Source organism: Cottoperca gobio, chromosome 19, assembly GCF_900634415.1.
Source record: "Cottoperca gobio chromosome 19, fCotGob3.1, whole genome shotgun sequence".
NCBI lineage: Eukaryota > Metazoa > Chordata > Actinopteri > Perciformes > Bovichtidae > Cottoperca > Cottoperca gobio.
In genome coordinates, this window is record NC_041373.1 from 4,314,717 (window position 1) to 4,327,702 (window position 12,986).

The 12,986-nt window shown below is 44.5% G+C and overlaps 1 protein-coding gene across 1 annotated transcript; it reads right to left on the reverse strand.

Moving 5' to 3' along the window:
• Positions 1-9,574: 9,574 nt before the first annotated feature.
• LOC115024162 (gastrula zinc finger protein XlCGF57.1-like) lies at positions 9,575-12,371 on the reverse strand. Its single transcript, XM_029455490.1, has 2 exons — positions 12,033-12,371; positions 9,575-11,892 (listed from the first exon to the last, which is right to left on the reverse strand). The coding sequence occupies exons 1-2, from the start codon at positions 12,202-12,204 to the stop codon at positions 10,664-10,666; spliced, it is 1,401 nt and encodes a 466-aa protein (XP_029311350.1). The 5' UTR covers positions 12,205-12,371; the 3' UTR covers positions 9,575-10,663.
• Positions 12,372-12,986: the final 615 nt, after the last annotated feature.

The following is a 12,986-nucleotide window of genomic DNA, read 5'->3' on the forward strand; positions in this document are numbered from 1 at the left end:
ATCGGTTGTGATTGTACATTGTATTTTTCTAAATGTGTATGAATAAAAAGATTTGATCCAAAAAAATTAATTTCAGGGGAGACAACTTTTTATTTGATGGGGGGCGGTAACGGACGTCGATAATGGTTAGGGGGCCGCTGGCCCAACAAAGGTTGAGAACCAATGATTTTGGTAAAACCAGCAGACTTCAGAGTTATTATTATCTACAGATCAATCTGTTCACATCATTCGTGATATGATTGTTACCTCTGATTAAGGAAAACATTATCGAAGCATTTCAACTCGTCTCTTGAGAGATTTTGATTCATTCATTTCTGCTCCATATGAATTAAAGGTAAGTTACCAAACTCTTGATATTTTAACTTGTTGCAAACCTAATGTCTGAAGTAGGATTTGTTTTAAAACTTGAGACTGAACTGCTGAAAGCCTTGATTTATCTCTCATTCACTCTGTGCATTCTTAATATTCATGCCTATTTATTGTAGTATTATATAGTGTAAAGTACCTTCTAGCTGTGTATTCAGTAGAAGTTTAATAAGTTATAAGTGAAGGCTTATTTAGGAAGGAAGTTAAATGTGAATGGAAATTTCCTAGCTGACATCAAGTCACTCGAGTCCCTAATTTGATGACTTTACACACGACTTGATAAAATAAAAAAGTGACTCACAGTGACACTACAGCTGAAGTATTAAGCAGGAGTGTGTGTCTGTGTCAATGTGTGTCAATGATGATTTCTTTCTACCACTGTCTAGTCATGTTGAGAAGAAGTCTACGCCTGTAGGAAGCAGCTTATTATACAGAGCAGGGAACTCCTACTGTTTGCTACAAGGCGGTCATCTACAGGTAAGTTGCTGTAATGTTTGTGTGCACACAAGGGTGTAACTTTGGTTTGAGAAGTAGGGGGGACACAAAAAATGTTCTCGATTTTAATCCCTTTTCCTGCATTTCTACAAACATTTAGGGACTATGGTGATAAGAAATCCAAGAAAAAATTAAGTCGGCCATAATGATAAATTCTGCCAGAAAGAAGTACTAAAATATGTATAAGAAAAAGTGGTCTTACTTTCTGAACTACATGACAGGCTGTTACTCTCAGGTTCATTCATCCCCTTCCTCCTCCAAGGAAGGGGAACTTATTTGTAGTTCCCTGGCTTTTTTTTTAATGACTTTTGGAAAAGTAGGTAGGGATAATTTTATTGGTCAACACTTCAACTGGTAGCAGCAATATCTGAGTCAGAGCAAATCTATTCACAAGTATGGGCTATTTGAGTGTGAGGGCATCCCTCTGGCTGAGAAGCTACTGGAGAAGAACCTGACCATTGTGTGGACTCTTTGCCAGAACAAGCCAGACATACCGCCTGTCATTATTATTACATTATTATTATTACTACAGGTCATTTAGCAGACACTCTTATCCAGAGCGACTTACAGTGAACTAACTACAGCGACAGTCTCCCTGGAGCAACTCAGGGTTAAGTACTGTTACGTGTTTTTATCTATAAAAGAGATGGACCAGGAATCTTTAGGTTATAATATTAAGTTATTTATTTACATCAAAAGTGCAGCAAAACATCAAATTATACTCATGAGGGCCAATCAGCTCAACTGCTCCACAGAACATCAAAGTAGTTAACTGTGTCACAGTTTCACAAAAAGGCCCCGAATGAGCTCTAACATTTAGCCTATATCTCTAGATAAGAGGAATGTTTTCTTCTTCCTATTGGTTGTTGTAGGTCACCATCCAATGGTGGCCTTTGCTGGTGCAGTAGGCGTGATCATGCCTCTTGGCACAGTTTCATCTTTGGTGTCCTGATTTGGTACCTGTTTACATTTATTGGGAACTTACACTACATTAAGTATACATGCTTGAACTTACACTACATTATGTATACATATTGAACAGTAAATCTCTGGTCTGTGTCTCAGCCTGACACAGAGTGCTAAAGTTGTACCATAACATCTTCAAGGTCTCCTCATGCCTTGCGTTACTGCCGTTCAACACAACACCTGCTATGATAGAGGAATGGGCCTCTTTTCTTACGCACCCCTTATCTGGTTATAGTCTAAACAAAGCTAGCTCCCTGCACCCTGTGTGCCACAGTTCAACTCACTCTGTGTGCCACAGTTCAACTCACTCTGTGTGAGTAAATCAAATCAAATTAAATGTATTTATATAGCCCAATATCACAAATTATACATTTGTCTCAGTGTGCTTTACAGACTGTACAGGTTACGACACCCTCTGTCCTTAGACCCTCGCATCGCACAAGGAAAAACCTCCTAAAAGAAACCCCATAATTAAAGGGGGAAAAATAGAAGAAACCTCAGGGAGAGCAACTGAGGAGGGATCCCTCTCCCAGGACGGACAGACGTGCAATAGATGTCGTGTGTACAGGATAAACAACATACTCTTTTTAATCATGGACATGCATATAATTCTGATCAAAAGTATAAGAATATAACATCATACATAGTAATGCGTATGGTACTTTAATCAAGGTATAAAAGTATAAAAATATACATACATAGTAAAGTGTATGTTACATGAATCAAGATATAAATGTACACCACTTACATGGTGATGTGTTCAGTACATAAAAAAAAGTATAAAAGTGCAGTGTACATCTAAGATTGAGCAAGTGACATTAAGCTTGGTGATAAATTCATGTTTCCACAAATAGCAAGTACCGGTAATACTAAGTTTGATGATAAATTCATGATTTCCACAGTACCTTGCTCAGGGGTACAATTGTGGCAGCCCTGGTATTGAACTCTCAGCCTTCTCAGCCTGTTTTGAAGGCGTACCACTAGACCATCCCCACCACGAAGCCATCCAAATCAAGGGAGAAGCATAGCTCAGAATTTGGATGCAGTGGCAACATGACCATGGTGAGCTATGTGCCGAAGAAGGGGAAGGTTGTTGTCCTCCTCAGCACCATGCATGATGACAGAGCTGTGGACGACAACAGTGTGAAGAATAAACCCACAGAGGTGGCCCATGGTGCTCTGGCACAATGTGCTAGATGTTGCCACTCTCAATGCCTACACCAACTTCACAACACCCTGATTACATGGGTGGTGTGACCAATGCACGGCGGCAATTCAAGGAGCTGGGCAGAGCTTATCATGTCACATATGAAGAGGCGCATGGAGGGCACGCCCCACCTCCAAAAGCACATTACAGGTGCAAAGGAAAGATGTGGGCTAAAAAAAACAAACGCAGCCACCACCCAGCTACAGGAGGGCACCTGACTACCTGACCTGAACATTCTGCAGAGTAGTTTTGAACATACAAGGCTCCCCCGCACATGCACACACACACACAGGTGTTCATGCACCTTGCATCTGTATTGATTACGTGGTGTTTGCATGTTTTGCATCTAGTTTTAATAGCAGCTCCACCTCTATCTATAATACAGTTTAACTCCTGTAGTTTGCAGCCATTAATATGGCAGGAAGAGGTTTTATTCTCAGGAGTACAGTTAAAGACATCTCTACTTATTGTCCTATACAAAGCCATATATTGAGCAGTGATCTGGTAAAAAAGAAAATGCATTTTCATGAAAGGTACACAGTCTCACTCATATCGTACTCACAGGCAGGTTGTTCCTAAAAAGGTTCCCTCCTCATCTTCTGTCCTCAGTCCCTGGAGAAGAAAGACAGACAGGTGAGTTGAAGCTTTTGTCGTGCACTGTGTGAAGAACAAAAAGTATACAAGACATATACAGGACTGTCTCAGAAAATTCGAATATTGTGATAAAGTTCTTTATTTTCTGTAATGCAATTAAAAAAACAAAAATGTCATACATTCTGGATTCATTACAAATCAACTGAAATATTGCAAGCCTTTTATTATTTTAATATTGCTGATTATGGCATACAGCTTAAGAAAACTCAAATATCCTATCTCTAAATATTAGAATATCATGAAAAAGTATATTAGTAGGGTGTTCAACGAATCACTTGAATCGTCTAATTAACTCGAAACACCTGCAAGGGTTTCCTGAGCCTTGAAAAACACTCAGCTTGGTTCAGTAAACTAAATCACAAGTATGGGGAAGACTGCTGATCTGACTGCTGTCCAGAGGACCATCATTGACACCCTCCATCAGGAGGGTAAGACACAAAAAGAAATGTCTCAAAGAGCAAGCTGTTCACAGAGTGCAGTTTCAAAGCACATCCACAAAAAGTCTGTTGGAAGGGGGAAATGTGGCAGGAAACGCTGCACAATACAAAAGAGATGACCGCAGCCTTAACAGCATTGTGAAGAAGAGTCGCTTCCAGAATTTGGGGGAGCTTCAAAGACAGTGGACTGAAGCTGGAGTCCAGGTATCAAAAGCCACTGTTCACAGACGTGTCCGGGAAATGGGCTACAATAGCCGTATTCCCATGGTCAAGCCACTTCTGAACTCAAGACAACGGAAGAAGCGTCTGACTTGGGCTATGGAAAAGAAGCACTGGACAGTTGCAGAGTGGTCCAAAGTCCTCTTTTCAGACGAAAGCAAGTTTTGTATTTCATTTGGAAGTCAAGGCGCCAGAGTCTGGAGAAAGGCTGGAGAGGAGCAAAATTCAAGTTGCTTGAAATCCAGTGTGAAGTTCCCACAGTCAGCGATGGTTTGGGGAGCCATGTCAGCTGCTGGTGTTGGTCCACTGTGTTTCATCAAGCCCAGAGTAAATGCAGCTGTGTACCAAGAGATTTTAGAGCACTACATGCTTCCGTTTGCTGAAAAGCTCTATGGAGATGAGGAATTCATTTTCCAGCATGATCTGGCACCTGCCCACAGTGCCAAAACCACCAGTAACTGGTGTACTGACCATGGCATTACTGTCCTCGATTGACCTGCCAATTCCCCTGACCTGAACCCCATAGAGAATATGTGGGGTATTGTGAAGAAGAAGCTGAAAGACACCAGACCCAACAATGCTAATGAGCTAAAGGCCGCTATTGAAGCATCCTGGGCATCCATAACACCTCAGCAATGCCACAGGCTGATTGCCTCCATGCCACGCCGCATTGATGCAGTAATCCGTGCAAAAGGATTCCCAACCAAGTACTGAGTGCATTAATGGACATTTTCAAATGTTTGATTTTGTTTTGCTGTTATAAATCTTTTTTTTTTACTTGGTCTGAGGAACTATTCTAATTTTTTGAGATAGGATTTTTGAGTTTTCTTAAGCTGTAAGCCATAATCAGCAATATTAAAATAATAAAAGGCTTGCAATATTTCAGTTGATTTGTAATGAATCCAGAATGCATGACATTTTTGTTTTTTTAATTGCAAACCCAGAAAATAAAGAACTTTATCACAATATTCTAATTTTCTGAGACAGTCCTGTAGAGGGTAATAACGGAAAATGTGCGACTTACATAGACTGAAAACTCCCTCGGTGCACTGGCGATGTACCCGTGGATGGACTGGTTCTTTGCTGAGTGTCACTTGAGTGATGAGACGTGGTGGGAAACGGAAATGAATAAATGTCCTTGTTCTCTTGAAAAGGGCCAGCAGTTTCCTGGCTGCAATGGTGAATGTGCCTGATGGGAGGAAGGTAAATATTTTAATTTAACTGTTCTCCAATTCCTTTGATATTAAATACCAGTGTTACGCCGGGGAAAAGGTGAGGACCCAAATACAGTACAGCAGATTAGGATTTTAACGAAAAGCGAGCTTTAATAAAACAAAGCTAACAAGCAAAAACAACACAGGGCGCAGGCTATAACAATACAAAAGGTAAAAAGTAAACTGAACACACAAACCAGGAAGACCGCTCTGGAGGGCGACGAAGCAGGCAGGGCCTCTCTGGAGGGCGGCGAAGCGTACGCAGCCGCTCAGGAGGCCGGCGGAGAGGTCGAGCTGGAGACGGACCGAGCCGCTCAGGAGGCCTTCGGAGAGGCCAGGCTAGAGGCAGGAGGTCGCGCTGGAAGTCGGCGAAGCGGGAGAGGCCGCTCGGGAGGCCGGCGAAGCGGGCTGAGCCACTCAGGAGGACGGGCTGGATGCAGGCGGAGCCACTCAGGAGGCCAGGCTGGAGACCGGGCGAGGCCGTCTCGGGAACACAGGAACTTGGGTCTCTGGAGTCGGGGGGTACACGGGACCTGATGTCTCTGGAGTCTGGATCTCGAGAGGCGGCCTTATGATGCCCAGGTTCACCTTGTGTGGACTAGCCTGCTGGACTCCCCCGAGGCGGAGGCTAGCCGATTCAGAATTAGGCTGGCCATGGGGAGTATTAACACAGTTTTGAAGCCACCCATGCCAAATACTCTTTAGCCTGGATTTAGCAGCCACTTCTTTGTGTGCCAATCTTAAAGCAGCCTGTTGGACCTCCCAACAGGGAGCTCTCCTCCACTCCCCGTCAGAGGTCATAAAATTCCTCCTCCATTGTATCCACTTGGTCCATATGTGGTCGGTTCGTACTGTTACGCCGGTGAGGTGAGGACCCAAATGCAGTACAACAGACTAGGATTTTAACGAAAAACGAGCTTTAATAAAACAAAGCCGAAAAAGTGTGTGTAATAAGTGTACGTGGTACCAGAGCACCATAGGCCAAAGGTCAATGATCGATTTTGTGATCGTATCATCTGATCTGAGGCTGAATGTTTTGGACACTCGGGTGAGAGGGGCGGAGCTGTCAACTGATCACCATCTGGTGGTGAGTTGGATCAAGGGGTGGGGGAAGACTCTGGACAGACCTGGTAAGCCCAAACGGGTAGTGCGGGTGAACTGGGAACGTCTGGAGGAAGACCCTGTCTGGGAGAGCTTCAACTCACACCTCCGGCGGAGCTTTTCAGACATCCCTGTGGAGGTTGGGGGCATTGAACCTGAGTTGGCGATGTTCAAAACCTCTATTGCTGAAGCTGCGGTGAGGAGCTGTGGTCTCAAGATGCCTCAAGGGGCGGTAACCCTCGAACACCGTGGTGGACAGGGAAGCCGTTCGACTGAAGAAGGAGTCCTTCCGGGTTATGTTATCCGGGAGGACTCTGGAAAAAGTTGCAGGGTACCGACGGACTCGAAGGACGGCAGCCTCTGCCGTGGCAGATGCAAAGCAGCGGGTGTGGGAGAAGTTTGGAGAAGCTATGGAGAAGGATTTTCGGTCGGCAGCAAGGTGCTTCTGGAAAACCGTATGGAACCTCAGGAGGCGGAAGCAGGGAACCATCCAAGCTGTGTACAGCAAGGGTGGGACCCTGCTGACTTCGACTGAGAAGGTTATCAGGCGGTGCAAGGAGCACTTTGTAAGCTGATGGGGACCATCGTCAATTTCCCTGTTGGAAGTCACTGAGGTAGTCAAACAACTCCCCAGTGGCAAAGCCGCAGGGGTTGATGAGATCCGTCCAGAAATGCTGAAGGCTTTGGGTGTTGAGGGGCTGTCTTGGTTGACACGCCTTGTCAACATTGCGTGGAAGTCTGGGACAGTGCCTAGGGGGTGGCAGACCGAGGTGGTGGTTCCCCTATTCAAAAAGGGGGACCAGAGAGTGTGTGCCAACTACAGGGGTATCACACTTCTCAGCCTCCCCGGTAAAGTCTACTCCAAGGTGCTGGAAATGAGGGTTCGGCCGATAGTCGAACCTTTGATTGAAGAGGAACAATGCGGATTCCGTCCTGGTCGTGGAACAACAGACCAACTCTTCACTCTCGCAAGGATCCTGGAGGGGGCCTGGGAGTACGCCCAACCGGTCTACATGTGTTTTGTGGATCTGGAGAAGGCGTATACTGTGATACTGTGGGAGGTGCTGCAGGAGTATGGGGTGAGGGGGTCACTTCTGAGGGCCATCCAATCCCTGTACGCCCAAAGCGAGAGTTGTGTCCGGATACTCGGCAGTAAGTCGGACTCGTTCCCAGTGAATGTTGACCTCCGCCAGGGCTGCGCTTTATCACCAATCCTGTTTGTAATTTTCATGGACAGGATATCGAGGCGTAGTCGTGGAGGAGAGGGGTTGCAGTTTGGTTGAGGAAGCGGTGTGGATGAGGATCAGCACCTCAAAATCTGAGGCCATGGCTCTCAGCAGGAAACCGGTGGATTGCCTACTCCGGGTAGGGAATGAGCCCTTACCCCAAGTGAAGGAGTTCAAGTACCTCAGGGTCTTGTTCGCGAGTGAGGGCACGATGGAGTGAGAGATTGGCCGGAGAATCGGAGCAGCGGGGGCGGTATTACATTTGCTTTACCGCATTGTTGTGACGAAAAGAGAGCTGAGCCAAAAGACAAAGCTCTCGATCTTCCGGGCGATCTTTGTTCCTACCCTCACCTATGGTCATGAAGGCTGGGTCATGACCGAAAGAACGAGATCACGGGTACAAGCGGCCGAAATGGGTTTTCTCAGACGGGTGGCTGGCGTCTCCCTTAGAGATAGGGTGAGAAGCTCAGCCATCCGTGAGAGACTCGGAGTAGAGCCGCTGCTCCTTTGCGTTGAAAGGAGCCAGTTGAGGTGGTTCGGTCATCTAGTAAGGATGCCACCTGGCCGCCTCCCTAGGGAGGTGTTCCAGGCACGTCCAGCTGGGAAGAGACCCCGGGGAAGACCCAGGACTCGGTGGAGAGATTATATCTCCTCACTGGCCTGGGAACGCCTCGGGATCCCACAGGGGGAGCTGACGGATGTGGCTCGGAGGAAGGAAGTTTGGGGTTCTTTACTGGAGCTGCTGCCCCCGCGACCCGACCCCGGATAAGTGGTAGACAATGGATGGATGGATGGAAGCTGAAAAATACAAAAGCTAACAAGAAAAACAACAGAGGGAGCAGGTAGTGATGGCAGTGCGATACTGAAGCTTCAATACGTGTACAATTCTATAGAATGATTGCTTCAAAGCTTGCTTCAAATCATGTGACATATGACGTCCGAAGCAGTAACTGCTTCATTGCCTGAATGAATCACTGGTTCACGGTCCAATCAGGTGATTCACTGGCACTGCCTTGTCTCGATTCTGTCAGGTTGAGACAGTTTAATATAATATTACTAAATATAGTAATATATAGTGACACAACAGATGGACACTGGTTGGATTCAAACTCCGGGCTGCTGCGGCAAGCCTTTAATTGAAGAAACGCCTGCTCTACGAGCTGCGCCACTGGGGCCATGCATTTTTAAGTGGGATGTACATCATTATTTCAACAGATTTAGATCTGGTTTCTTTACTTGCACACAAGGAACATATGATGCTGGCGTGCATAGAAATTATTTCGCTAGTTGGCTGGCTCCATAATGATCAAATACAAATGCAATACCAACTCAACAGCAATGACGCATACTACTACGACAACAACCCACAAATTGTGCATTGTTTAGAATGGTTATAAAGTGTTGAGGCGCTCAAATTCAAAACGGTCTCAACCTGTCAGAATCGAGATGAGGCAGTGTCAGCGAATCACCTGATTGGACTGCGAACCAGTCCGGTGGTTCATTCAGGAAATTAAGCAGTTACTGTTCATTTCCTGAAGCAGTGGCTCTATGTAATTGTAGTCAAGAGTTTGAAGCATGTATCGAAGCTTCAGTATCACACTGCCATCACTAATATAATATATAAAATTACTATAATAATAATGTTGTTAAAAATTATTATTTTAACAGTGATTTGGACAAAACAATACATTTAATATTTGAAATCTTTATTTGTCACAATCACACATAACATACATCATACAACCGATAACACTGAGATATTGAACTGTGAGAGTATCTGTAGTGTAACTGTATTGAACTGTGGTGAATGTATAAAATGAATGAATAAAAGAAAACTGATTAAATAAAAACATATGGGTACAGCGCAAATTGCCATCTCAGTGCATACATGCCTCACAGATGACAATCACATTTCACACCGAGGCGCCTGCACATTAACTCCGTCACCTGGCTTGTTTCCTATGGTGGTAGCCGCAGGGCCGAGCCCATAAACCTTCAGGTAGTTGAGAGAACAGAGTGCAGTGTAAGATTCTTTGACCAGGATCCCGGGAGTATAAGTCCATGACACAGGCTTGAATATTCAGTAGTGTTTGACGATTGTAGAAGATAGTGGCTTGCACATCATGCATACTCAGAGACAAAAACAGAGCCAGGACAAACAGAAACGGTAACAGCAACGACACTCTCTGAGAGGACTAGAAAGCCTCTCTCAACCAGCGGTGCTGGTCTACCAGCTAGTTCCCATTAATGTTGCTGGTCCACCAGAATGATGTTGCTGGTGAAGCTCAATTACTATTTTAGCTCATTTCTCTGTACACAAATATACAGCCAGTACTAACATGGCCCGTGTAGTTGTAACTTCTTTGAACAATGTGCAGCAGTATAACAAATTATATAAACAGCATTGCTACAATCATCCATATTCAGTGTCATCTTTGTTCAATTAAAAAGTTGCGTACAATGCAGTAACATTCATCTTGGTTAACAGTTTGTTTATCATTGTCAGTTACAACATTAACTTTCCCCTTAAAAAGGTCCAGTGTGTAGGATTTAGTTGCATCTAGCGTTGAGGTTGCAGGTGCAACCAACTGAATATTCCTCCGCTCACCTCCTTTTCCAAGCGTTGAGAGAACCTACACTGGCTTCAGGTAGCGTAAAAACACGAAAGACCCTTTCTAGAGCCAGAGTTTGGTTCGTCTGTTCTGGGATACTGAAGAGGCAACATGGCAGTCTCAGTGGAAGAGGACACACTCCTTATGTAGATATGAAGGGTTCATTCTAATCTAATGTAAACAAATGTTCCTGACTTGTGCAGCGTTCCTCCTGTTCCTCTTTAATCTCTGGAACCTGTGTGCTGCCGTGATGCAGTTTTCCCTCTGTGTGAGTTCTCATGTGGCTCATCAAGCCACTACTAGATCCTAAAGCTCCAGCACGTTTTAGGTGTAAAAGGCTCATCATGTGGCTTCTTATATGATTTTTAGATTTGAAATATTTTCCACATGTTTTACAAGAATATGGCTTCTCACCTGTGTGGGTTCTCATGTGGTTTACCAACTGAGTCTTAGTTCTGAAACCTTTCCCACATGTTTTGCATGCAAACGGCTTCTCACCTGTGTGGCTTTTCATGTGTTCTTTCAAGATATTACGCATTCTGAAAGCTTTCCCACATGTTTTGCATACAAACGGCTTCTCACCTGTGTGGATCCTTATATGAGAGTTCCATGATGAATGCTGAGTGAACCTTTTCCCACATGTTTTGCAAGAATATGGCTTCTCCCCTGTGTGGGTTCTCATGTGGCTTACCAAGTGACTATTGGTGGTGTAAGCTTTCCCACATGTTTTGCATGTAAACGGCTTCTCCCCTGTGTGGATCCTTATATGAGAGTTCCATGATGAATGCTGACTGAATCTTTTCCCACATGTTTTGCATGCAAATGGCTTCTCCCCTGTGTGGATTCTCATGTGGATTACCAAGTGGCCATTAATCCTGAAAGCTTTCCCACATGTTTTGCATGCAAATGGTTTCTCATCTGTGTGGGTTCTCAGATGTCTCTTCAGTGATGAATTATGCTTAAAGTCTTTTCCACACGTGTCACATTTTAAAGGCTGTTTGCCTGTGTGAGTATCACAGTGCATCTCTGACAGGTTAGGGTTGTTGACATCATTACTGTGACTTATGCTTTCAGGATGTAGATTCTGTAGATTTGGCTCAGCATTAGTTGAGCCTGAGTCTCCATGCTTGCCTCCTTTCTGATCTTGGCTCTCAGCTACATGAGAGTTGTGAGAGAGGAGCTGGTGGTCACTTTCCTCAGCAGTAGGAGTCAACATAAAGGCATCAGTCTCCTGCTTCAGTACAAGCTGCTCTCCCTCCTGACTGGTGCAGAGTTCCTCCAGTTCCTCTTTACTCTGTGGAGGCTCTGGGTCCTCTTGGTCCAGACTGGAGTTCCTCTCCTGAATACAGAGCTGCTGGTCAGAGAGAACCTCCTCCTCCTTACAGACATGTTGCTCTGGAGGGACAGAGAACAAAAGGAATAGGATAATACTGCAGACATGCGAACAAATTAGTACCAGTAACGTGATATATTAAAACACATGGGGTTAAATATACATACAATTCCTCTGTGTTGTGTTATTACATTTTACGCACCTATCCTGTCTAACTTTATTTCGGGCTTCCAAACGATATCGAGCAGTCTGCGCTGACGGTCGATCTCTGCCTCGTACTCGATGACAGCTTTATGAAAAACTCTGAATATTTCTTCAGCAGCAGCAGTTAGTCGCTCGTTCACAAACTCTCTCAAACACTCAACTGAAGACATTGTTGCAAAACTATAAGTCAAATACTCATCCACTCAACGACTATAATATCTTCTCCGGCTAGTTTCGTACATCCAGAGAGCTGAGATAAGGTAATAGCGTCTGTACTGTTTCCCCTGCATGGCTTCTTCTTCTTCTTCGTCTTTTCTTCTTCTTCTCTGAGGTTTATTGGGTGTTTGCAACCAACGAGTAAGAGCATTACTGCCACCTCCCGGATTGGAGTGTGAAGCTGTAGATTGGCAGAAAAAAACGAAATAAATAAATAAACTAAACTAAAAAACTAAATCCTCACGGACATAAAGTTGGATGTCGGGACTGGAGAGGCATTTCCTTCAGTTATGCCTATGTCAGTCATTTAATGAATACACTGTCCACTGTGCTCCTGGACCTACACAGCTGGCCGTTTATGGAGCTCTTTTACTATCTTTATTCAAAAGCGCGTTTTTCAATTTGAGAGCATGCCTCCTTGATTTCACTTGATTTTGTATTGCTTTCCCCAAAAACCATGCCCTCACACTCACATAGCCCCTGCTTGTGCTTAGATTTGCTCTTCTTCTGAAACTGCATGCTGTGCTCCAGGTTCAGCCCTTCTCCTCACACTCAGGCTGCTTTGCCTTGTTGTGGGTGTGTTTGCTTTACTTTTAGAGTGTACCTGACAGGCTGTTACTCTCAGGTTCATTCATCCCCTTTCCCCTCCAAGGCGTAATTATTTGTAATTCCCTGACTTTTTTTAATGACTTTTGGAAAAGGATGGTAGGGATCATTTCATTGGTCAACACTTCAC

Bases quoted from the DNA above. Each gene is read 5' to 3' on its own strand.
- LOC115024162 (XM_029455490.1), bottom strand. From the start codon at position 12,204: ATGTCTTCAGTTGAGTGTTTGAGAGAGTTTGTGAACGAGCGACTAACT. The intron at 11,893-12,032 runs GTGCGTAAAATG...CTGTCCCTCCAG, and splicing joins AATAAAGTTAGACAGGATAG to AGCAACATGTCTGTAAGGAG.